This window comes from Pholcus phalangioides, unplaced genomic scaffold (genome assembly GCF_987345545.1).
Source record: "Pholcus phalangioides strain wild (caught in Gottingen) unplaced genomic scaffold, Ppha-v1.0 ptg000017l_1, whole genome shotgun sequence".
Classification (NCBI taxonomy): Eukaryota; Metazoa; Arthropoda; class Arachnida; order Araneae; family Pholcidae; genus Pholcus; species Pholcus phalangioides.
In genome coordinates this window covers 66,546,136-66,573,543 of record NW_028301610.1, presented here as the reverse complement: position 1 = coordinate 66,573,543, position 27,408 = coordinate 66,546,136, and the positions used below count along the sequence as shown (strand labels likewise).

Sequence of the window (27,408 nt, the reverse complement as noted above, 5' to 3'; positions counted from 1 at the left end):
ATTTTTTGGTCTGGGTGCCAGTGCCGTCTTAACGCACGGCCCGGGGGCCTCAGGAGAAAAAGGGCCTCACAAAAATGATAATTAGTTGAAATTTTGGAGAATTTGCCCGGTAGGGCCTCAGAAAAATCACTTGGCCCGGGGGCCCATGATGCTCTTAAGACGGCCCTGCTGGGTGTTTCTTGAATAGCTTGAATCTTAGCTGGAGATTTGTTCAGTCCTTTAGAAGTATGACATGTCCAAGGTATGCTACACTTTATTAAAAAATTTACATTTGTTGATATTTGCATGGTAATTATATTTTCGTAATTTATCTAGAACATTCAGCAAGTGTGTTGTACATACCTCACAAGTCTTGCCTTGTATAATTAAATCATCAAAATATACAGTTACTCCATCTAAATCTTGAACAAACTGATCAGTGAAAGAATGAAATTTGTTTGGTGCCGTTTTAATACCAAAAAACAATCTTTTTGCCGAATAGGTACCTCGATGTGTAGAGATCGTTTGAACTTTTGCACTGTCTTCATCGACTGCTAAATGCAAATATGCTTTGTGGATGTCCAAGGTGCAGAAATATGATCTACCTCGTAGCTTGTTGAATATATCTTCAATCTTGGTTATTGGGTGTCTGGCATCATGAAGTTGATTGTTTACAGTCACTTTGTAATCAGCACAAAGTCTTACAGAATCATCAGATTTTGGCACAATAAGTGGAGTTCCCCATTCTGAATGATCCACTTTTTCTATGATTCCCTGACCACACAAGTTATCCAGCTCTTTTTCAACTTTTTCATGCAAAGCATATGGTACTGGATGTGGTTTAACAAACACTGGTTTGGCATCTTTCCGCACTTTCAGGGAGCATGTATAATCTGGAATCTTGCCCACTGTTTGTTCAAAAACGTCAGAGTATTCATTGACAATACTAGGAACAGATCTTTTTAAAGCACACACAGGTATATGCTTGACACTTGTGGAATCATGAATATTATTTATGTTGATATCCAATTTATGCATCCAATTTCATCCAAGGATAGGTTCTCTTCAAATTGACAAGGTATAATTTTTCTTCATTGGATTTAGCATTGCAGCACACAGTCGCTTTGACGTATTTTATGGGTTTGAAAATTTCACCTGTATAACTTCGGAAAAATATATTTGTTTTCAGGATTGGAAGATTTAGGTTTAAGCGCCTGTAGTCACTTATGTTCATGATGCTCACACGACTACCAGAGTCATATTGGAAACGACAATTTTTCCCATTTAATTGAATGACTGAAAATATTCTATAGTCTTTTTCAGCAGTGTTAGTACATATATCAACAATTTGGCTTACTTGAAAGTGATCTGGATTTTCCACATATTGAACACTATTTCCTTCAGATCCGATTTTATTTTTCCGTTTCACAAGCTCTGTAATGCATACTCTACTGAAATGACCTTTTTTGAAGCAAATCTGGCATGAGAGCTTGTGTTTCACTCGACAGTTTTGAGTCTGGTGGTTGCTTTTTCCGCAATGGAGGCACGTTTTCTAACCCGATGTCTCTCAAATTGAGGTTTCGCTTCCGACTTGCCGATCTGTCGCGTCGATGCGGAGTCGATTTCCGTCGCGAACTCCCGCTGGAACCGTAATTATTCTTGTAGAGTTCTTTATTTTCAATTTTCGAAGCTTCAATCGCTAATGCGACTTCCAGTGTTTCGTCAAACGTCAGTTCAGCTTGTTGTAGAATTCTTCCGTGGATTTGGGCATCTTGTAATCCTCGTATAAATTGAGCACGTAACATGAGGTTGATGACAGATTTTGAGCACTCAGCATTTTCACAACTAGATCTGAATTCCGCGGTTTTCGAAAGTTCTTTTAATGTAGCGATATAATTCGAAATCGGCTCACCTGGATGTTGTGTGCTAGAAAGAAACTTGTGTTGTTCCGTTAGGATGTTTACCCTTTTGCAGATATGATCTTTCAAGATTTTCAGCAGGTCATCGTACGTCTTCGATGAAGGAAGATCCGGTGAAGTTAGACTGGAAAGCAGATGATAGTACTTAGATCCGAGACAGTTGATTAGCACCATTTTCTTGGCTTCTGCGACGTCTGCTGTTGAATCCGTGAGTCCTTTGAGCTGGAAGTAATTTTCGAGTCTTTGTACATATTCCCCGAAACTTTCGTTAGCTTCGTCGTAGCATTCAAACGAGATTGATTGTGACTGGAGAAGCGTTTTCACATTGACGCTGGTTGAAGGTGCTGGATGAGTTTCGTTTAGCTTAGAGACGAAATTATTTAAAACGGTTACTAGATCGTCGATGTCTGCTATTTCAGATTTTTTTCACTCATCGCCAACTTTATTGTACTTTATGAGCCGTTTCGGTAGTGAATCATGAGCTGAACGATAATTCTTAACTAATTTATTACGAAACAATATTTACATCTCATTCTCGGCATGGAGGAAAGAATAACAGGAGGTGACGCGACCAGCGCGTCCATTGAGAAAGCATGGGGAATCTGGGTTGCCAGATGAAGCCAGTGATCGCTCTATTAAAGAGACCAAGTAAGCCCAAACAAACTGTGGCTTCCCATGCTTTACTATGAGAAACATCCCCGTTTTTAAAAATCATTTAAAAATTTACTATTCACTTTAGGAACTCAATTTTTCCCCCTCAAATTCTGTGGATATATTTATACAATTGAACGAGAGCTTTTACAATTTTAGTTATTTGTTTTCGAATATTAACTTCAACAATATGGAACCTTTTGCAAAAATTACCAAAATTTACCCATATCTTGTGCCCCAAAATTAATTCTCTGCATTTTAATTTTAAAAAAATTATGCCAAAGCATGTCTCTCTCAGTGCTGAGAGAGAGACAATGCTTAAAGACACTTGAACAAGCGGTGTTTGAAAAAATATACGACTTTTTTTTTTGCGAAAAACATTATATATGCAAAACATTGGCCTGTATAATGCCTTTCAGCTGTTTATATTAAAATATTGTAGAAATATTTCCAGTCCATGTTGAACAAAAACTCGAACACAGACAATTTTAGATTTCAAATTCAATTCAAAACTGGTTTTTTTTTTTTCAAATTTTCGTACACATACCACTTTAAAAGCAAAGTAATAGGTACAAAATGAAGAGGGGAAAAAAAAGCCCAAGTGATTATTTTCCTAAATACTATAGGCCAAAGAGATGACTTATCGCTGCTCGTAAAAAATGTTTTTTTATTTTTAATATTTTTTTTCTCAATACTAAATCTACATAGCGGAAGGTTCGGATGGGCGGCATATACTTCAATCATACGTATTCAAGAATTTGAGAGTGGAACAGAAGGGTGGCGAAATTTGTACAGCCTACAGGCAGCAAAACCATAAATACACAGCGGCGAAGGACGCTCGAGCACTTCCAGTACTTTGAGGCACTGGGGCGGCAAAATGCTCTTTGTCCCGGGTGGCAAAAATTCTAGCTACGTCCCTGTCAGAAGGTGCTCGAGCACCTCAGGATTGATTGAGAAATCAAAATTCCTCATGTAAAGCTTAAGACGAGCGCCCACGGGCCTCAAACACTTTCGAAATGTCCCGGATCTATGATAATGATGAACGAAACAAAAAGGCAAAATAAACAGTTAAAAGAAAAAATTATGAAAATTGCATTTTATTGGAGCTTCATGTTATTTTAATTAATCATATTTCCATAGACATTAATGTGATACATCGAATTTTCAAAGCAAATCCAAGGTATTGAACTAAAAACTTATGAAGAGTTGAGAGTGAAAAATGATCTCCTTTCAAAAATAAATTAAAAATATAAAAACCCCTTATACAAGGATAAAGTTTTATCTTTCCCCATTATTGAATCATGTAGATTACCTGAAAAGGCATTAAACAAACATGGCGCTTAAATTTATTTAGATATTAATATTTTAAAAGAATTTGATCCGGCAAAACACATGCTAAGTATAGGGAAAAGAGCGGTTTGTTTGGGCTTACTTGTCAGCCCCTAGGGTTGCCACAACGGCTTCAATTTTCGTGCCTGATGTCACCTTCTGTTATTCTTTCCTCCTTGCATTCCCGGCATGTTGTCATTCCCTTGAAGTGTTGCCACCTTCGTACAACATAATACTGCTTATTTTCTGGTGTTGCCAGATACATAACACCAATTATTAACTATAAATATTGTTAACGAATAAAAAAAGTTATATCAACTTTATTATTATTACTTAACCGAAACTCTTTCAGAGGCGAGTTTACTGGGCTCAGAGTAGATGGGAGAAACAATAAATTTTTGAGATCTCACTCTCTCTGCTAGCTTGTTACAATGAGGACTTGATCACTAGCAATTTCAGACTTGATTTTCATCCATGCTGCTTCACAATCAGCTGTCCAGTTGAATGGAATACTTTTCTTGAGAAGATTATTTAGTGGGTGAAGTAACCTTGATGCACTCTTGATGAATTTCGAGTAATGCATAACTAAGCCCAAAAATTGTCTCAATTCGTCAACATTTTTTGGTCAGGGTGCTTCTTGAATAGCTTGAATCTTAGCTGGATATTTGTTGTCCTTTGGAAGTAATCACATGTCCAAGGTATTCTACACTCACCTGTAACAAGCTAGCAAATAGCTTGTCACATTTTCAACAGAATATTTTTCACTGACGCACATTGATTTTATAGCTACAGATACACTATCTTAGCAGATAGGTTAATTAGGTATCAAATAATTTCTTGTTCAGATTGTTTTCTTTCTTTTATGGTTGAATATATTAATTGGTGTGCGAAATGTTGTTCTTTGATAGGCATATGTATTTTCTTTTGTGTGGTGTTAAGCATATACAAGGTGCTGTGGTACATTGTTTTGTAACAGAGAGGGAGGTAGAAAGCAAGTACCTCTTCTTTGATTGGCATTTGCTACTTATCGTAAGTCCAAGGGAGGAGTGGTCAATTGATTTTTCTAAGAGGAGGAGATTGGGTTGACCTATTGTAGGACTTTGCTTAATTTTGGTTTGGACAAGGAAAGATGACCACGTTTCTTCCCGAACTTGCTCGTTCCTCTGCAGGTTCTTTTCTAGGGGGGGGGGGGAGGAATGTAACAAGCTACTCGCTAGCTTGTTACAGGAACGGGGTGGAGGAAGGGGGCACAAACATGATTTTGCCAGCCCCACCACTGTAAAATTCAATTTTATAACAAGTGGTTTGTTGTTTCCCTTTAATTTGCTGCCCATTAAAATTTGCCACACAGGGAAGTTGTCTCTTCCCCCAGTTCTGGTCCTGGTTTCCTCTGCTGTAGTGACTATATTCAAGGCTGTAGCGAGCGGGGTACTTGAGGGTCTGATTCCCCCTAAATGTCAGAAAAATGAGTGGAAAAAGATGGCCAAATCTATTGTTCGACCACTTTGGTACACCTCTGAACAAAATTTCTGGCAAAGGGCCTGACTGTATTGCTCTGCTGAATTAGATGTAAATTTTGCTATCGATGCATAGTGTGTCCTCCTATTAAATCAATTAAGATCTTATTGAATCAATGATTTCATCAGCTAGCCTGTATTAAACATGAATGATGAAATAAAAAAATTCATTAAAACTAAAAATACCTGTAGCAATCACTGTGGTCCAAGTCAAGAGATCAATCATTGATCGATTAGAATAGAACAGCTGAAATGCATATTCTGTGCCTGGTATTACATCATCTACAACAATACCATCTTTCACTTCTAAGGGATGAAAAGTTATGTTTGGAGGTGGTATTCCTTCTGGAGGATGATAATCTAGCCTTAATTCTCCATCTACCAATAATGCAACTTCTGGAGGAAGTGGAAGATCAACTTCAACAGCAGAGACCTTAATATAAATTGAGAAAAAAATTTTGTTTGTGATGATTGTTATGCTAAAATAATTTTACATCAAACATAGGCATGAAACCTTCCATTACTTCCAACTTATTTCCAATTACTTTTTTCAAAACATGCGAGCATTGTGTGGTACAACATCGTCTTCCAAAAAAAACAACATAAGACTTTCATAGGTGCCAATTCTCAGACTGAAAAAAAAAAAAATCTGTAGTTTGTCACGTGATGAAACATTTCAGTACAAAAAAAAAACAAGTCGTGCAAAAAAAGGGAAAATGAATTTTTGAGGGAATGCATAGTGACAATATAGCCTGTTTTCCCGGGACATTCCAGTATTTTTTCTGGTTAGCCAACTTATTTTCAAATGTCCCATATTTACAAAAAACAAACATGAATTTTTATTCTTCACTAAAACCAAGGATTACAATTATTTCACAACTTAAAAATTATATTGTGATAATTATATTATGAGACTATAAATATGAATATCGCATATGTCTAAATTTTTTTCAAAATTCATTTTAATCCACTGTGGTTTGCAGTAGTATTCAACTTCCTGCCATTCTAGCAATACAGTAATTGGCAAGTTCTCTCACTTTCAGCGTCATATTTGGCAACAATCGATGATTTATGATTTTTTTTATACAAAAATAATTGACACGCTTTCAAGACAACAATTTTTTTTAATTGGTAGGCACATTTTGGCTCTAAAATGGAAAGCCGTCATCAGGATCTCGTGGTCAGAAATCACACAAGGAAGTTGTTAAAGGCGTGATGTTTGTGTTTGGTCGTCCGGAGAGTTTGCCTTTGTATTTGCCGAGGAAGAGTGGTCTTTGAATGCAAATTGGGGCACCATCTGTGGCAAAGAGTTGAAAATTCTGTCTCGACTGAGGTTAATGAAGCCTATCCAAGCTGACAAAACAGGTGGCGTGTTCCTTCCATCATTAATGAGGAAATCCTGGCAAGTTCTGATGAAGTAACCCTCGAGAAAATTCAGTTCGGAATTGTGTCATCGACCAATTTAATTTTTTTTTGTCTTAAAAGCATGTAAATTGTTTTGTATAAATTAAAACCAGGTAAAGTTCTAATTTTTGTAAGATTTATGATTTTTTAAAAGTTCCAAAATCTGACAGGAAACATGGTGAGCTTATGATTGCAAGGACTGAGCGATTTTCTTCAGGGATTTTTCATTTTTTTAAAACAAATAATTTGATAATTTTCAGGAACTTTCTCTACAAGTTTACGAAAAATCAGAAGAATTTGGCTTCTGCCCGGATGATTGTAATAGGGGTGAATCGGAAGCATTGGCACCTATGCACTTTTCTTGCATGTGAGTAGTTACACCTCTGAAAGTTTAGGCGATGATTTTCGGGAGGAAAATTCACATGCCTCTATCGCTCTTTTCACGTGATACGGATTCGTCCGTGCTGAGATATTCCATTAGTGGCGTGAGCAATTGGATGATAGCTTTCACATGATATGGACGAATCACAGTACTGAGAAGTCGCTGTCATGCTGCCACTACAACACATGGCTGCCATGCTGTTTCTAAGAACACAGGGCCTACATGATTAAATGCATGCTTTCCCATGCTACAAACATTCAGCCATACGGAGCTACTCTGTAATAAAGCAGAAAACAATCATCTTCAGTGCACACGAGTTCCAAGGAAAGATTGAGATATGCGTTTTCTTTGTAGTCTAGGGCGCTCTCCCGGCAAAAGAGGATGTGGGTTCGATTACCCGCAATGACAGAATTTTCTCTTTCCTAAATATATTTTCACATCAGCCAGCTGTTAAAAACCTTATGAATAGCAGAGAGTGACATCATCCTTGGATAATCAATTATCTCCATGCAGAGGATTTTCCCTACATCTGATACTCTGCACGTATGAATCCATAGCGTGTGAAAGGATCGTGAAAGGACATATACAGGATGTAAAGTGGTTTTCTCATACATCCTTTATCTTTTGAGCCACTGGTGATAAAAAAAAAAACTTTCAAAAAAAACACAAACTTTCATTAAATTGATTTTCTTATTATTTGATTAACATTTACATGACTATTTACATTCATTATTTCTAGCAATGATATTAAAAACAAAAAAAATATATTGGCTGACATTTATTTTTTGTGAAGAATTTCATTTCTTTCAAACTTTTACGGCCAAGATGATGCAGGCTATATACACTCAGTGCCCTAAAAATTAGGAACATCCCTGCTCACTCAAACTTTGACTTGTACGTGCAGCAAGTGTGCCGACGTAATAAACCAGATTTTGCTGATAAAAAGCTTTCTCCTGTTCAGAAAAAGCAATTAACGATGCAATTTGCCCCTGTTCATGAGGAAAACAAGAGATTTGAATGACTCTGAATGCTGCATGATTGTGGGCGCTAGAAGTGGCAGTTTCTGAATCTCCGAAGCCGTTAACCTTTTCTTTTCTCGTACAGCAGTACCTCAAGTCTTCAAAGAATAGCAGCTAAGCCAAAAAACTCAGAGCGGAAAGCAAAATATTTGGCGGAAATTGCTTGTGAACAAAAGAGGGCAAGGTGACTGACACGCATTGTGTGCAGCAACAGAAGAGCTACAACGCAACAAATTGCAACGCAATATAACTCAGGATCATCTGAAAGCATATCCGCATGCTCTACAAGATGGATCTTAAATTAATTAATTCATTCATTTACGCATACCAACATGCTGAGCTGAATTACAGAGATGGAAAACCACCACAGACATAAAAAATACCAAAAATACAATAAAAGGACAAGTAAAATAATAATTTGCCAAATTTGAACGTTAAAAATAAAATCATTATAAATACATAATACAAAAATATATATATGCAATGGAAACAAATTGAGAATTCGATACAAGGAAACCAAAACCACACGTCTATCACAAAATTAAAAAAACTGAAAATTGATGAATTGCACAAAAATGCAATACATGGTGAGCAAGAAGTCTGTCGACACTTTAAAAATGAATAAAAACCGGAAAAACCACAGAAATAAAAAAGGTTTGCAGGGTTAGCATTGCTAGGTCACTGGATTTTTTTAAGACAGGAAAACTCAAAAAACAGCCGATGAATAGTGCTGGTAAGAGTGACTTCGGTGGAAATATGCAAATGAGATGGATATAAGAACTTGCGCTCCTAATCCACAACCAGTTCACCGTTGTAAACCATGTATGTGGACCTGCTGCACTCTGCCGTTGCTAGATTTGCGACCCACCTGCAATGTGTTATCCCCTGTGGTAGTGGTCACGTGGAATACATACTGCTGTAATAAACAATTTGGAGGCATTCTGTTCATTATTTGCGTATGTCGTCTTTGACTTGTGTACGGCAGCGCCACCTATCGGTTGTTTTTGAGTTATTTTTCCCTGTCTTAAAAACATTCCCAGGACCTAGCGATGCTAACCCTGCAAATCATTTTTTTATTTCGGTTATTTTTCCAGTTTTCATTCATTTATAAAGTTTCTACAGATTTTTTGCCCACCCTGTATAAAAAGAATTGGTTTTAATAGAAAGCAACGAACAACAGTCCCTTTGATTTCATTGCAAAACTGAATAAAATGGCTTTTGTGGGCTAGAGAATGCTCAAATCGGACACTTGATGAATGGAAGAAGGTTGTCTGGTCTGACGAGTCAAGATTTCTTCTCCCTGACATTGATAGCAGGATTCGAAAAAATCTTACTCTATCCATAAAAAAGAGTAAAAAGGAAGTGGGGGTGATAGGGTACCCCCATATTAAAAATTGATTAGGAAGTTTTATGTAATTATAATTACTGTAGAAAAAATAATTGCTGCCAGGGAAAAGATATGGTTTTTATTTTGAAAAATATATATTTTCTGAACAAGACTACAGATCAGTAAAAAATTTTTTTGCTTGTGTACCTTTTGACATTTTTGCCCTACTGTTTTATCTAAAATGAAATATGATTTTACTCACTGGGACTCAGGGTCCCCTGATCACGTGAAAAAAATTCATGATGGATGCTAAAGTGTTGAAAACCATCCGGTATTCGTAACTCAAAATTTAACATTCTAGTCACCTGAATGATTAATATTTTGATAAAACTTTATATAATAATATCTCACTGGAATCCAGAGCATTAGCTTTTGTCGAAAATTTACGAAAATCCCGGAACTCCCGACTCTGAATAACTCAACTATAAAAAGTAGTTTTGTACTTCAGACATGCTAGAATTACGACGATGCTGAAATATCGAGAAAATAATGGTTTATTAGCGTAAATCTATCAAGATTGCGTGAATTATGAACTCAATTTTTGGCACAAGTTCATTTAGAAAATGTGGCCTGAATTAAAAAAAAATAAAACACTATACAATTCATGAAACCATAAAGAGTTACGATGGCATGCAAATTTCGGAAAAATATTGATCCATCAAATGGATGCTAAAGGATTGGTGCATCACTCTATATACTATCTAATACAGAGGCGGCTTGAGACATAGTATCGGCGCATAATCCGCATCAGTAAAACTACCGCGAAAACTCCCAGTAGTGTTCCACTCTTTCTTTCTCAGCACGGGAATTTTCGGCTAGGTTCAGCGGAGTGATGTCGACCAATGGACCATCGATGATTTCTAAACGCCGACCAGTTTGCGACTTGGCAGGAAAACGTCAATATCAGCGATTCGGTAAAAAAATCGTATTAACTTGCTAAAATCGTACTAAATACGATAAAAATGTATCAAAAAGGTTTGCAACTGTTCAAGCAGAATCACCTAGTATACTCTTGGTCCCTTATTTTCATTGGAAACTAATTGCTCAATGTCAGCACCCACCTTCAAAAACCGCTGCTGACCACGTGCATCCGTTTATGGTCATAATCATAATGTTTCCTGATGATGATGGCTGCACCAGCAGGACAATGCGCCCTCCCCCACGGGGCTGAAATTATTCCATTGATTTGAGGAACATGATTCAGAGTTTCAATTGCTTCCAATAGCCCCCTTAGTTATCCGATCTCAACCTAATTGAGCATTTGTGGGACGAGATAGAAAGGCCTGTTAAAAGTTCCACAACACCACCTTTTAATCTGAGGGAATTAAGAGCTGCCATTTCGTTAGCATGGGCCAATATTCCTCCTCAACGGTTTCAGCAACTCGTGGAGTCCAAACTTAGAAGAATATCTGCTGTCATCAAAGCCAGAGGATGACTCACACGATATTAGTGGTGAGTAGCAGGGTGTTCATGTTTTGGCTACTGGGTGCATATCTTCACATACAATTTTTCCAGAATGTTATTGCTTAATTTTATGTAATAAATCATACTTTTCCCGGTGGCACTTTCTCCTGGAAGTCATCTTAAAAAACCGCTGAATGTTCAACTTCAAGTGCTGCCCTCTGATGAAAGCCCCAAAGTTTGTATTCACAATGTTTCTAACTCCAAACTTATACAATCTTTTAAGTTAGAGCAGCTCCCTGAGGTAAAAAAAAAATTTACATTGAGAAAACGCAACCCACACATTTGTCATTTGTGGCACCAGTGTCTGAAGGGATATAGGCATTATTGACAGCTATATTGAGAAGATAGGAAAAATTAGATGGAGGTAGTACAGTATTTTATTCTGTGTTGATCTTTCAGATCAATGCCACCCATAAGCGTACGGGCGGGGGCGGGCATAGGGGACCTGTGCCCCCTTTCAAGGCTGACCAAAAATTAAGAACTAGTATTTCTGTAAAAAAAAATTAAATGTCGAAAGCAAATACGTTTTATATATGTTATTTTAACCAATTTCTATTAAAAACCCTTCAAAAGCTTTAAAATTAACTCAAAATATCTCGGGAAGAAAATTTTTGTACCCCCCCCCCCTCCAAAAGTTAATCGTGCGTACGCCCCTGATGCCACCTTATGGTTTTTTCGTACTTCATGAAAATTTAAATGCATTTTTCGTCTATCTCTTCAGTAGATTTTGCCGCTTCACAGTGAACGTAAGCATGCGCGATATAAAGTTTATCAAAGGTTTTCTGACTGGTCTATCTACTTCATATTGATATACCAGGGGTGCAAGCGCCCCTCATCTATTTCAGAGCAGCAAATTTCATTTTCGGAGCAGAACTAAAAACGAACTATATGTGCAATATAAGGAGTAATTTTTCTGTGAAATGCCAAAAGTTTTGCCAAAAATGGTTGAAAAAAATAATTCTAAATAAATTTCCTTCACAAATTAAAATCCATTTAAATTTTTTCTGAATTATCTTATGTCACTACTAAAACATGCATTACTGAAATGACGAATAAAAATTATTAGACTCTCTTCAAATTGAGCAACATGCATACTAAATACCTAGGCAGCAAGAATTTCTGCTGCTTGAACACCAAAATCTTATTCATCCTGATATAGCAAAAAGAAAGTGCGTGCAGAATATAATAAGGGTTTCCGTGAAAAAAAAATTGGCTTCTCACAGAATTTAAAGGAATTATCAAATTTAAAAGCAAAATGCAAAAAACGAGAAAAATATAAAAAAAATACCTTATTTACTTAAACAATTTATACCCTTGTAGCATGTTGATAGATTACGAATCACGAGTCACTTTCAGAAGTTTAGCATCTCAATGACAATTTTTTCAAATTTTTCATGCCCTTGAACTTAAGATTTTGTATGTCTTATTCCATTAAAGCATTGGATGGACAGATTCTTCAATTTATTTGTTAACAAAGAACTCTCTTTCACTGTCTGCATTACCATGTGGTAAAGATAAAAAAGCCTTCACCAAAACTGGCAAAATTTTGAACTTTGGGCTGCTTTCAAGGTTACAAAGTTTGAATATGTCTGCGCAATATCTATCTATCTATTCTCTGTGAACTGATTTCACTTCTTGTAATTCTTTGCATTGTAGTGCAACCCATTCATCACACGTAATTAATAGTTCTATTGGTGATACAATGTTAAGCAACATCCCAGCGATACGTGAGGGAGTAATGTACCATCCCAGCAATGCACGAGAGGGAGTGCAAAAAACAAGAATGAGTGCAAACGTTTCATTCTCTCCAACAACATGTTTTGGAAAGGTAGGACATTAATATAAAAAAGGTATCTCACAGAAGTTATGTAAAATGAGTACATGCTCCTAGTACAAACTCCTTCGTTTGATTATTGTTAAGAACATGCCCGTCTCCCACCAATGCAGTGGCGGCCCGTGCGACCATATTGGGCACCGCTCTAGGAGGGGTGCCAAATGGAGCTGAAAGTTTGAAAAAAGCTTTGTTGACCAAAAAAAAACGCCGTCAGTAGCGCCAAAAACAGATTCCGCATGGGTAGAATTTTTTTTCCTCGAGCCGCCCCTGTGTGTGTGTGTTCACCAAATCCGGATTTTCGCAATGTGAAATTGTCACGATCGGCAACTACACGACCGACCGCATAGTGGCTAGATGACAAAACTATGAATATTTTAGCTGGAGTTTTTACAGATCCCATCTTTTCCCAATGATCTTCGAAAAATGTCGGTAATTTAAATGAGTAAACAAATCCCCTTTTCGATGTATGCCGTCTTTGAACGCAGGTTGGCAGCCGCGAAATTACAGTTATTTTCAGTATATAACCCGAAGGAGAAAAAACGGTCTACGAAATCGGAAAATTCGGCACTTTGATAGCCCGCCGGTTAACCAATAACAGTATAGGAATTCATACTTCAAGATAGTAGAACTACTTTCCAAGGTCACGAGATAACGCGATTGTGGTAGATGGTGGGAAGTGAAAAAAAATTGAAGTTTCTCCCTCCGTATCTCAGAAAAAACGCGTCCCGTGAATAAAATTTTTTTAATTCCGGGTATTTGACGCACTACAGTGTAGCGGTACCTCCGCGAACAACAAACAAGAATTGGCGCAAATGCACAGGGATTCGGCTCCTTGGCGCACCATCTAGAAAGAGAACCGTTTCGGAGCAGTTTGGCGCAGCTCTTGCACCCCTGAGAACCATCACACATGATTTAGTTTTTTCTGTTTTTCAGCTTGTATTATAGTATAATTGCGTTGAATAGGTTTTAGGTTTTTGAAATGAAACACTAAACCCAAGATTTCGATAGCTTTTGAAAGCACAAATACTACCGATTTGCCAAATCACTGCTGAGACCTATGTAGCGTTCGTCTGTATACCGACACTACTCAGACCTATGTAGTGCCCATTCTGATGGACGTATTGAATTGAAACTTGGTATATACGATATATGGACCATGGAAAAAAAATTAAAAGCAATATAAAAGCGCCCCTTTAACACCTGGTGGTAAAAATTGAACTTTATTTCATAAATCTTCCATGGTTTCATTAAGATATCCTGAAAATTTGGCTGTATCTCGGACGAGTAATTTTTGAGAAAAACTATTTATATAGAGTACGAGAACTTTAATTATAAACACCCTGTATAAAATAAGAAATATAAGAAACTTATGTCGCTTGAGAGAAACACTGGAATAAAGGGTTAATCTATGCGTCGCGAGATAAACTTGGGTCAGAGGGACTTACAAGGGTTGTACAAATCCATTTACAATTCCATTATAAATCCTTCATTGACATTTTTGGTGCCTTCTAGAGCCACGATTTAATATATTTTTTGGGGAAAATCTCTCGGCATCCAAAAACAAATACCATTTATTACAGCATGTCAGAGTCATCCTTACAATACGCGGGGCCCGGTACGAAAATCTTATGGCTCCGATTTTATATATTTCGCGGGGGAAGGGAATCTCGGCATCAAAAGATTCATACACTATCACAGAATATATAGGAATGATAAAAAATATCCACTAAAATATACACTACTCAAAACAATTAGGGGAGCACATGGTTTTAACAAAATTACGCAAAGATGTATACCGATAAGTAACATAAAATGAATCATCCATAATTTAAAGCCTAGCAGGAAACGGAAGAAGAAAACTTCATATGCAAATCAAAGTTCATGACGTCAAAAACCAGAAAAAGGAGATAAGGGCAGAAATCGGGATGTTGCAGAAACGTCTGTTTTACTGCCGTAACTGTGAAATTCGATTGCGCAGTATTTTTTTTTGAGACAAGGTGACTTGAGGATGTCTCAACAACGTGATTTACCGGAATCCATGGCATGGCATGGCAAGGCAGACTGGAATCCGGGTAAACACAACGTAGTGTCGCGGACGCTGTTGGAGTCTCCAGAAGTGTTGTGGCAAGGCTGTGGAATCGATTCCAAGAAACAGGAAATATTAGACGTTGACCAGGGCAAGGTCGGCCATGCGCCACTACAGCAACTTATGACCGGTACATGCGGTTAACAGCCCGTCGAAACAGAACAGAGAATGCTACGCAGCTGCAAAGACGGTTGCTCTTGAGGGAGGGCTCTATGCACGTAGGCCAATGGTCTGCATTCCGTTGACCCCACGCCACCGTGCGGCCCGAAGAAGATGGGCTGCTGAACATCGAGATTGGGAACAACATGATTGGAGCCAAGTGCTGTTTACAGACGAGTCCCGATTCAGTCTGGAGTGTGACACCCGTGTGTTCTGGTATGGAGGGACAGGGGCACTCGAAATAACCCCGCATTCGTTCGTGAAAGGTCACAATACAGACGAGTTGGTTGGATGGTATGGGGTGGAATCAGTATAGGCGGACGTACGGACCTGCATATCATTCGGAATGGCACTTTGACGGCCCGAAGGTATGCAGACGAGATACTGCGACCTCATGTCATCCCTTACGCTGGAGCCATTGGAGATTCCTTTGTTTTACAGGATGATAATTCCCGACCGCATAGAGCTCGTCTGGTGGAGAACATGCTTGAAGCTGAAATATTACAGCGTATGGAATGGCCAGCGTGCTCTCCTGACCTGAATCCAATCGACCTGAATCCTGGACGACGCATTGCTGCGCGACCAAGGCCGCCTGTTACTGTCCGAGACTTGCAGATTGCACTTCTTGAGGAGTGGAACAGTATTCCCCAAAGTCTGATCGATAACCTCATCGCATCCATGGCAAACAGGTGTGCAGCAGTCTTAGCTGTTCGAGGAGACCACACGCCCTATTAAAACTCATGCATCATGTCTAAACAGTACTTTTTTTTATCGTTTACATGTAACCAAATTGTTGTCCTAAATCATCTTTTCATGTTTTTTCCATATTTTAAAAGAATTAAAGCTTAATTCCAAATTTTTTTACGTCTTTTTTCTGTATTGCGCATTGATACGCGTGTACTATCCATTGTATGCCAATACGTGGCTGTCTCGCACGGTTTTCTTCACTTTTTTGCTTGCTCCCCTAATTGTTTTGAGCAGTGTATATAGACAAAATTAAATGTACAAGAAAACAAGAATCAATGAAATTTTTTGAGCGAAAAAAATTGAGAACTGAAAATTTTTTTAAAATCGATGAAAGAAACAATTTCAAAACTAATAAAAACTTAGAATTGATGAATTAAAAAGGAGAAATAATTGGAAGATTTAATTCCAGCAGACCCAAAATTAAGAAAGAAAAATTTCCAGAATTGATGAAAATTTAGAAATAAATGAAAAATTCCCTGAAGGGTTTGCGCCAAGAAAGAGAGGTAGCTCCATTTTTTTTCTCATTCAACCAAGACGACGTCAGCCCTCTTTTTTTGTTACCCTCCCCAATGTTACGATGTTGTTAGCTTGTTGTATTGCAAGAGTGCTTAACCTTTTCGAGAGTGCGGGCCACTTCATTGGTTTGGAAACGTGTCACAGGTCACTTAAGTTACCTGGAAATGAGCCTCGGGTCACTCGGATGATTTGAAAATTTGCCGTGGGCAATTTAGTGACCTTCGATTCACTTGAATGATCTGCAAATGCGCCAAAAGTCACTAAAAAATCTATAGAAATGCCGCAAGCCGCTTAAGCGAACTGCAAATGTGTCCCGGGTGGCTTAAATGATCTGGAAGCATCCCGCGGGTCCCTCATGTGATCTGGAAACTTATCGCCAGCCACTTGAATAATCTACAAATGTAAGCCGCGGGTTGCTCAAGTGATTTGAAAATTTGTTGGGCGTCACTCAAGTGATCTGGATATGCCACAGGTCACTCAAGTGATTTGATAATTTTTCGTGGGCTACTCGAGTGGTTTAGTTATTTGCTGTGGGCCGTGGTTGAGCATGTACGGTCTAGCCTCAAACGAAGAAATATATAATTAACAAGAAAGAAAAGAATGGACTTAACTCAAAAGTGTCAAAATGGACTCAGATACGTCATTCATGTTATAAGGGGTTGTATAAATAAAAAAATTGTACGGACAACCTGTCCTTAAAAATCTAATTAGAAAGTTGTTGCCCTGTCTCTCCTGATGCCAACAAAAAAACTCCCATGTTTATAAGTGCAGTATTCGCAGAAAAATTTGAATTCAGAAATCGGAGGAAAGTGAAAAAAAACAACAAAAACAGCATATATAGTAACGGACAATAGTTCTTTTCTTGATTTATGTTGTTCTTTCCCAACTTTTCTCCTGTTTTTGAATTCAAATATATCTGCAAATATTGTACTTATAAACGTGGATTTTTTTTTTGTTGGCCTCAGGAGAGACAGGGCAACAACTTTCTAATTGGATTTTTTAGGACAGGGTGCCCTATAAAAAAGTTGATATTCAATTTCAATAGCTATACAACCCCTTGCAATGAATGACGTATCCGAGTTCTACACGTTATTTGGATACTTTTTCTAATTGAAAGTATGCCTCTAGGATCAACGGTTCGCTAGTAAAATGCGGCAAGGGGAACTGGGTAGTCACCCTGTATCACATCAAGGCCGTAACTAGGATTTTTGCCACAAGGGGCAAACATAATTCTGCTGCCCCCGCAACTTTAAAATTCGACGATTTTATGATGTTTTTCTTCGTTTTCACCTAAAATTGCCACCCGGGGCAGTCGCCCCCGCCGCCCCTTCTAGTTCCAGGCCTTACATTCAAAAATATGAACACATTCAACAAAAATTAATGAAAATTCCGAATTATGATATAAAATTAATGAAATAAATACACCATTGGGCCACCCGTTTTGAGACGGCACTAATTACTCGTAGTTTCACAAATTTTCATAACCAAGAATTTTGTTCTTCAGGAATATTCAATAAGCAGTTGTAAATTCGGAAGAGAGCCATTTTAACAAATTCTCCGTACAGATCATATGGATCTCTTGAGAATACATGAGGATCACGGATCGCAAAAGTGGTTGAGCGTTGGTTGATTTTGGGTCGCGGATAAAATAAGGTTTTTTTTTGTCGCGATAATTAGAGGACTAGTGCAATGATTAAAATTTATTTAAGAAAAATTATTCATAATCTTGCATCATGATTCAAATTTATCCAATGGACTGGGCATTGAGGCAGTTTTCCGGGTGATAATTCGTTTATGCAAAGAATGCTTAACCTTTTGGAGAGTGCGGGGCACTTCATTGGTTTGCAAACGTGTCGAGGGCCACTAGTGATCTGCAAATGTGCCACAGATTACATGTTTGATCTGAGTTTACTTGTTTGAGCTACGTCGCGGATCATTCTAGAGATATGTAAATGTGCCGCGGGTCACTCAAATGATCTGTGAATGTGCACAGGGTCACTCAAGTGATGTGAAACTGCACCGCGAGTTTTTTTTACAAATCTGTGTTTGCTGGCCACATTTGGCCGACTGGTCATGGGTTGAGCATGAATGGTTTATGCGTTCTTTTTCAGACCTTACGGTGAATACTTGAATAGGCTATTTTTTGATAGTCCTCCTAACTGAGGGGTGAATACCTCCGGCCGCCTGCCAAGGGGTATCATCCGGCTCACGAAAGTTGTTTCGGTAAAAAAATATCAACATACACAACACGATGAACATCTAGACTGACCATAGGATTTCATAATAAAGGATATCGCCAAAAAAGTTGTCAGGAAAACTAAAGTTGTCAATTACAGCAGAAAAAGTTGTCAACAGCAAGTTGCTAATAACAGTTAAAAGAACTGTCAGAGGTGACTAGAACTGCCAACAGCTAAAAAAATTGTCGAAGGCAAGTAAATTTGCTAACTATCGTCAAAATTGCTGAAAAATCACCAATCACCGAAAATGATGGTTACTGCTGATCAGAAAGTAATTCACCAAAAAAAACCATACACGACAAAAATGAGAATATATTTGACTATAATTAATGATGATATAAATTATATGATAATTATGTCTCTAAGTTATAAAAATAATCTCAACACTCCCCATTTCAAAATTTCAACTAAGCCTTGTAAGAAAATAGAATAAAAAACGGGACACCATATAAAAAATTTTGGACTGCCAAAATTACGGGAATAACCCGTAAAATACGGGTCATATGGTCACACTTCACAAATTTCTGTTCTCCGAGTTGACAGAAATACTGCCCGTGCACTGAAAAGGCTGAACACCCTTGTCCTAACTGAAAGTAACGGTCGACTCGAATTTTATTGATTCTCTCAGAGACAAATCTTCGCGCTCTATTACAAACAAAGGCTCCTGAAGTAGGCCATGGTATTCGTTTGTTCACTTGCCTATTCATTGATGGACAGGAGAAAACAAAGAAATTGACATTCAGTGATGCAGACCATTGATCAGTTTCTTTTTTGCCCTTCTTTTATTATGTGAAGAATGTTATTGTATTTTGGTCTTTTATTTTCATTGACTTTCAATCCTACCTTTACTAAGATTTCATAAAGCGAAAAACCACCCGCGCTATTTAATTCATTTGCTGTGATTACCAGGTTCTGAAGTTTTTTCGTGAATACATTTTTTCACTTCGATTCGCAATAGTCCTTAAACATGCCATTCTCATTAAAATTTCTAATTATCACTGAAATTAAGGACAACTGCAAATCGAAGTGAAAAAATGGATTTCAAGAAAAACTTCAGAACCTGGTGAATAACATTTCATTAGGAAAATCACGGAAAATTAAGTTATTGAATACGGCAAGAGGACATACAGCAACACTAATTGTCGTCAAAAACATTGTTATAAGACGATAAAATCAACAATTATTGCGGAAATTGCTGGAAAACCGCCAATTTTAGGTAAATGAAGGACTACTTGACATCACAATGGCAGTTGAAATGCAGTTTCGGGTAAATGACGATGAATATGAAAAATAAAGAAAACGAGACGACTATTTATATTTATGGGCATAATTATCGTAACATAGTTTGTAAGTAATGGAACTTATCAACAAATCAACATTTACAGTTTTAATAACGGCAACAGAGCAAAATGAACCGCGTGGAAAAGCTGAGAATATTTTATGAAAATGTCAGTCGAATTAAAAAAATACGGGATTGTCCTGTAAATTAAGGATATTATAGTCACACTTCTGATAGGGTCCGTTGACATGTTTCAGACATTTTACTGCTCCTTGAGTGGGTTATTTATCTGGGTATAAATGACGTCCGTATCAAGAACATTCTTCTTTAGTCACCTCGTTTTGTAATTTGTCTGCTCTCTGTAGCTTTTGAGTTAGTGATACCAGTATTTAAAATAATGAAAATTAAAATTGGGATATACTGTGTCATAGACACGATTCCAAGCTTTAACGTGAATACGTTTTTTGAGCCTTGAACCGCTTGGTGAGTATTGGATGAAATGTGACGAGTGTGCTCAAAAACTCAATAGAAAGTCGTTGCCCTGTCTCTCCTGAGGCAAAAAAAATAAAAAAATAATCCATGTTTCCAAGTGCAATATTCAGGGATATTCGAATTCGAAAAACTTGGAAATTTAAGGGGGGAAAAAACAGCGTAGAATGCGGGTAAAACGGTTTTACCGCATTTAACGTTTTTTCCCCCCAAATTTTACGTTTTTCGAATTCGTATATCTCTGAATATTGCACTAAGAAGCATGAAATTTTTTTTGCTGGCCCCAGGAGAGACCGGGCAACAACTTTCTAATTGAGTTTTTGAACATATGGGAACTGTATAAAAAGTTAATTTCTTTATTTTTTCGTGTATACAACCCCTCAAACAAATTGAGTTTTTAAGTAACTGCACGTCATTTGAAAACTTTTTGAAATTGAAAGTATGTTTCGCAAGTCAACGGTTACACAGATATCCACTGTGCAAACAAATTGGGACAGCTTGTATAGCAGAATATTATATTATCATTTCGTAATGATACAATGAATAGATTTTTAGAAATGAAGTTAAGAACTCAAGTAAAATGTCAAAAATAGCATTTTCCGTTAAACGCGTTCAAAGTTTTTATTCACGATTGACTTGTGTGATAATGCAACACTGAAGTGGACATAACATCGGTTCTGAGCATCATATAAACAAAACAAGGCCTTTTTGAAATCACTAATAGAGCTTTCATTAACAAAAATAACCTATTTTCTTCCAAACTTGTTTTCAACGCGGTAGGATAACTTATATCAAAGTAACTAAACCGTACTTTGATTCGCTTCATAGCAATAGGCTTATTTTTGAAGGCAAATGGTTTTGCGCGAAAATTATCGAACAAACCATTAAAGAAACAAACTCTGATCATACTCTGATGAAACAACTCTGATACATTTTAATATTTATTTTGTAAGTATGAAGGTTTTAACACAGAAATTCGATCGATGGTTTTGTAATGTTGCCTTAGCCTAATGTATATTTACTACTTATGAGTACTTCGTAGGAATATTCTTTTTATCCGTTCAAGGATTTTGCAAGGTTTCATAAAAACATTTATTTTATATAAATTTTCACCAAGGTAACGAACAGATCCAAGAAAAATCTCAGAGAAATGAGAATAAAGTGGAATGTGTTTTGCTTCCGTATATGCAAGCTGAGTAAACTAAATAGTAGTAGTAAAAAATTGAGTAGTATACACACACACGACTCCTTTTTTCTCAAGGTTCTTTCTCCGTCTCTGATTCAACATTGCGGACCTCGCTACCGCCACATTACCATACACCAGTGAGTACAAAGTGGGCGTCACGGCGAGCCGGAGAGGGATTTGTATGCCTATTTTTGCTCTGAAGTGGTTCTTTTATATGGGAAAATATCTAGGAGAAACAATTCTGGGAAGCCGCAGATAAATCATGAATTGGGTAAGGGAGCTGCGGGTTACAAAAGTTCGAGAACCACTGTTATACACTAAAGCAATGTTTCTCAAAGTGAGTGAAAGTGATTCCAAAAGTGAAAAACTTGAAGGTGAATAGCGACGGAATGAATGGTCCAAGGGGTGGGGGGAGCGATAGAAGCTACGAGTATAGCATAGTATCCTATGGGTTCGCTTGAGTCGGGGTGCGACGAGAGGAAAAATATTTCCGAAGAAGGGGGCGATGGAACAAAAATTTTGGAAACTATGCAGTAAAGCAAGGGTTCTCAACAGTTTGGAGAGTGAGGGCCACTTTATTGGTTTGGAAATGTATCGCGAACCACTTGAGTTATCAGGAAATGTGCCGCGAGTCACTCAAGTGATCTAAAACTGTGCCGCAGGCCGCTTGAGTGCTCTGGAAATGTACCGGGGGCAATTTAATTTGGAAATGCGCTTCGAGTCATTTAAATCTGGAAAGATCATTCGAGCGATAATTCGAATCACCTTCGTTTAGCCACTAAATTGATCAATAAAAATACCGAGGCTGCCACAGTGATCTGTAAGTGAGCTGCGAGCCACTCAAGTGATCTGGAAGCGTACCGTGGGCCACGAGTGAACTTTGGTTGTGCCGCGAGTCACTCAGCGATTCGGAAATCTGCTTGGTGCGACTCAAGTCACAGAAATATGTACCTTTGGCAGCCTGGAAATGTGCCGCAAGCCATTTGAATGGTTTGATAACCTTTCGTGGGCTACATCAGATAACTCCATGGATATTTGACCCTCAGACCCATGGGTTGAGCATATATGCACTGAAATCATGATTTCCGTTTAATTTCGTACTACACATTTGAAACCATTCCGAATTCAAGGAAATGCTCAAAAATTTCAAATATCATATAGGCCTACATTAGTGTTTAATTTTTTTAGCCTATGGCCACCTTTGGGGAGCATATTTGCTTCTCATGGCCCTCCCTGTATAATCCAGCTCCCCCCCCCCCATCCAGGAGCGAGATTCTATATACAAATTGAATTAAGTCGAAACTAAATAATTAACGAATAAAAAAGTGATTAACTTTATTATCATTATTTAACTGAACCTCTTCTCGAGGCGAATTTACTGAGCCCAGGGCAGATGGGAGGAATAATAAATTCGAGATGATCTCTCTCCTTCATACTTTATGGCAGGGGCGGAAAACAGCTGGCCCGCGGGCCCCCCCGACAAGGTAGAATTATCAAATAGAAATTAATAATTGTCAACGTGTTAAATCAAATTTGTGATCATTATTCGAGCTATTCTCGTTCTAACAGCGGAAAACTACTTACATTCATTATTGTTAGTGACGAAAATAATTTGCTATGTTATCACCTAGGCCCGGATGTTGTTGCTGTAAAAATCTTGAAAAATGACTTGAAAAAAATGTCATTAAAATAATATAAAACAGTTCTCTTCAAAAACGGAGTATGTTCAAATGTCGAAAGAAAAAATATATTTTGACAGTTTAGTAAATTTTTTTCTCGTTCTTTTTTCCTCTCGTTTAGATTTCATCAAAAATAACAATTTTTCGAATAAACGTGTTATAATTCGTGAATCAATTAGGAAACACTGCCGTTATGCTCCCCCCAAAAATTGTGGGTCTGACAGGGTTCCGACTTGGGGTCCGAGACGATTCTTATTTTTTCTTTTTTCACAAAAAATTCAGTATTGAGAGTCCCGTGAAGAATCTGATCGGTGGACACTATTGCTAGATGTGAGGGCCGTATAACTGACGTAGGGGGAATAGGGTTTTTTTCAGTAAAAAACAAAAAATGAAACTCCACCCGTCCCCCGAGAAAATCCCGTGTATGCATGCCTATAATTAGGAAAAACCAAAAAGCATCTTTTATTTTCCAAGAAATTCAAGCACATTTTTTCATAACTGCTCAATCTTTTCCATTATCAAAAAGTTCGAAGTGTGAGAAAATATCGTGAAAATACCAAAAAATGCCTCAAAACTAACAAAATTACTTGCTCCAACAGTGAACAACAGCGTAAAAATGGAACAAATGTGTGTGTGTTTTATTTGCGAGAGAAATTCAAATTTGATTGAAAATTCAAATTTCAATTTGCAGAAGAAACTACTTTTTGATGCATTGAGAACGCAATGATGATGCCACTACATGTGGCTGAGAACGCAACCAAATACACAATGAATATGTTTTTAAAGATGAAATCACATATTTGGAAAGAACAGAAGAAATTCTATAGACATCATTTTCATCAAAATATCTGAATTTATTAACGAGCTACAAGCGCTGAAAGATTGGCAAAGTTTACAATTCCAGTTGTCATAGTATTCCGTAACTGTCAATTCCGCAAACACCCTTCTAGCTACAATCGGTCAAATTTACCAAACACTTGTCCACTGCAATAGCTTTTGAAAGTCTACATTAAACCATATCGGTGTTCTAGCTCAGAAGAAATTTAGCCTTTTCTTCACAATACATCACTGAAATGGGCGTTCGTCGAAATAAGTATGCGACGAAAATGCGGAATTTTCGAATTTGGCGACAATATGATTTTGCAGAAAAAAATCTTATAAAGGTGACAAGGTTAGAATCCCCTTGAATCCCCTTTCAATTTCCTTGTGGTGACATTACCTCTATCAGGATATCTGGATAACTCCGCCTCCCGTGACGTCTTGTTAGCTTTTTTTGCTCGCAGTAACCAATCACCGGCGTGCTAATGCTTCCTGTGTTACTAAGAAAGTATGAATTGTAATTACGCACCCCGGGCCAAATGATTTTTTCTGAGGCCCTACCTCACAAATTCTCGAAAAATTCAACTACTTCTCATTTTTCTGAGGCCCCTCTTCTCTTGAGGTGCCAGAGTAGGCCCATGTGTTAAGACGGCACTGGTTATGCCCAGATGGGCCCATGCGTTGAGGTGGTCCAGAGTCCACGGGCAGCTCTGCTGGATTCTGAAAAGTATTCACATTTTCTCCCACCACTATTTCTTCACAGCAGCAGCATTCTGTGGCTCCCCCCAGCTGATTTCCACCCGTGGCTCCCTTAGAATATCCCAGGACCGCAAGGGGGCCATCGGGCCACATGGCCCCAGGTTAAGAACCACTGATGCACATCATTTAATTACGCCAATGCATTTATAACGATGAATCGCTCGACACGTATGACCTTTTTTCCGTTGATGCTTCAGACGTGGGATTAAAAATTAGATCACCACATGCAGACAGACACGCTATGTTTCACGCAAACGTTGTGTTCACGCTATACCAATAATACCATCACGATATATCCCCAGTCTAGGAAACCACAAAAAAATTATATCGGTAATAAACTGGAAATTTATCTGTTTTTAGAAAAATAAATCATTATGTGTACATACTTTACGTCATAGGTGTGCAGCATGCGTATTAGGAATACTTCGCAACAAGAATGCATGAGTTCGTACACACACTCTGACCAAACGACCTCGAGGCCGCCCTTAGGGGTGTACGACAGGTTCAGTCACACAATAGTAGAAATGAAAAAATAATTACACAGGGTGAGTTTTCAAATTCATGGGATAAACTTTAACAGGTGATAGAAGACTCCTAAACAAGCATTTTTTGTCATACAATGCGTGGTTGAATGAATCGCAATAGCATTGGTGGTAGAGAGTGTACAACAGTACTTCAAAAAAAAAAAAAAAAATATATATCGTATTTTTCCAACTGATTTGCTGCGATATATGCTATTAACCATTCGAGAATGCAAATGTACATTGGATTGGAGTTTGTTTTTGATTGGTGCAAGGACCATCAAGGTTATGGCTGTGTCAATTATCAAGCAGTAGTGCAAAAATACACTTTATTAACTGCATTAATGCAACACTTTTAACACTAATTAATACTTTTACAGGGGACAAACATCTCTATTTCATTAAAATATTTGAAAAAACTAACAGTCCCATACTTGTGCTGTTATCTGGTAATCGTAGTTTTGCAGCCTCTATATTTAAAAATACCAACACTCAACAACGTATGTAAGGGATGTTATGGGGGTAAAATAGTTGGTGGTTTAGACTTAGAGTACCGTCTGTTCATAGAGAAAAGGTTAAGGTACACTGAGGTAAGTGGAATCGTTTTTTTCATCAGTTCAAATTCAATCTAGCAGCTACGTTGGAGAAGTCAACCAAATTTTTTGAAAAAATGACTGCAGGTTTTTTGAATCACGTTTTTATGGGGAACATAAGGGGGTTAAATACATATTTCAACAGCTAAACTTCCACGCTAGAAAGAAGCGACGGAACATGTCTCCAAAAAGAGACTAGTTCTTTTTGAAACGTTCTATTTTTTATCCAAAAATAATAGGGCGGCGAATTGAATTCGGTCGTTGTAATGTACTGAATATTTACCAGTCGTTATATTGAATAAAAAATTACATTGTGGAAACGGGAAAATATTTGGATCGGTTGTACCGATCTTTATAATGGAATTGTGGCTATAACGGACGATCGTTATAACGAGTGTCGACTGTAGTAAGGTCAGCATGCTGTCAAGCTTCATCCTTCACTATCATTGTGTTTGTTGGTGTTGTATACAGTGGCGTATTTACAGGGGGACAAGCGGGATAGCCTAGAACGGAAAGCTTTAAAGGGGCGGAAAATTTTTGAAGCGAGTGATGGAATGTGTGAGAGAAGGGTGGTAAAGTTAGTGTAGCCCACAGTCAGGGGCCGCTCAATGAGCGGCGCTAAATCTTAGTTGAATGAGCGAAAAAAAGCTTTGTGATAAAAAAAAAAAACGTGGTCAGTGATCCCCAAAAATAGGTCCCGCACAGGTAGATTTTTCTCAAGCCGAACCTGCTCACAGGCCACGAAAGCACAAATTCACCTCTGCCTAGAGATCGAGGGACTGCGTCCGTGAGCAGGGCCGCAACTGGGGATGAAAATTTATTTTGTTGTCCGGGGCCCAGTAGCCATTTTGCCACCCACCCTCCGTTATTGGACGGAAAAATACTGAACTCGGCATCCTTTTTGGTCCAGCACCCGGGACAGATCCATCAGCCCTCTCCTAGTTGCGTCCCTGTCAGTAAGTGACCAAACGACTGACCTAGTGAGTTTGCAAAGCATGTGAGTGACCAAACGAGTGACACACCCATATTTATTAGCTGAAGTGGGCTAGTAAATTTGAGAAATGAGTGGGTTAATAAAATTAGACTAGAATGGAAGGGCGGCAAAATTTGTGTAGCCCACAGGAGGCAAAACCTTAAAAATCTGTCTCCGATTGTTTATTTTCCCGGAGACCTCCGTGAATGATGTACAGGTGTCCCTTGCTTTACGTGATCAATTGGTTCTACAAAATAGTCGCGTAAGATGAAATCGCGTAAAGTGAGTTGAATTTATCATAGGAAAGATAGGAATAGGGGGTTGGTTTTCTTCAGATGGATTCAAAAACTGAACCCAACAGCAAAAGGAACTTTTATAATGAATGAATTATTCAAACTCATGATCAAATCTCGTTTTTTTAGGGAATATAAATGAATTAAACTAATATTTTTTCTGTCTTCACTTGCTTCTGATTGATTC

The 27,408-nt window shown here is 37.9% G+C and overlaps 1 protein-coding gene across 1 annotated transcript in view; it reads right to left on the bottom strand.

The window, feature by feature from the left end:
- Positions 1 to 27,408, bottom strand: part of LOC149074660 (tyrosine-protein phosphatase 10D-like) — a 403,111-nt gene that overhangs the window by 313,785 nt on the left and 61,918 nt on the right. The window contains exon 3 of the mRNA XM_089247098.1: positions 5,582 to 5,828. Within this exon, the coding sequence (XP_089103224.1) occupies positions 5,582 to 5,828 (247 nt within the window). The remainder of the gene's footprint in view (positions 1 to 5,581; positions 5,829 to 27,408) is intronic.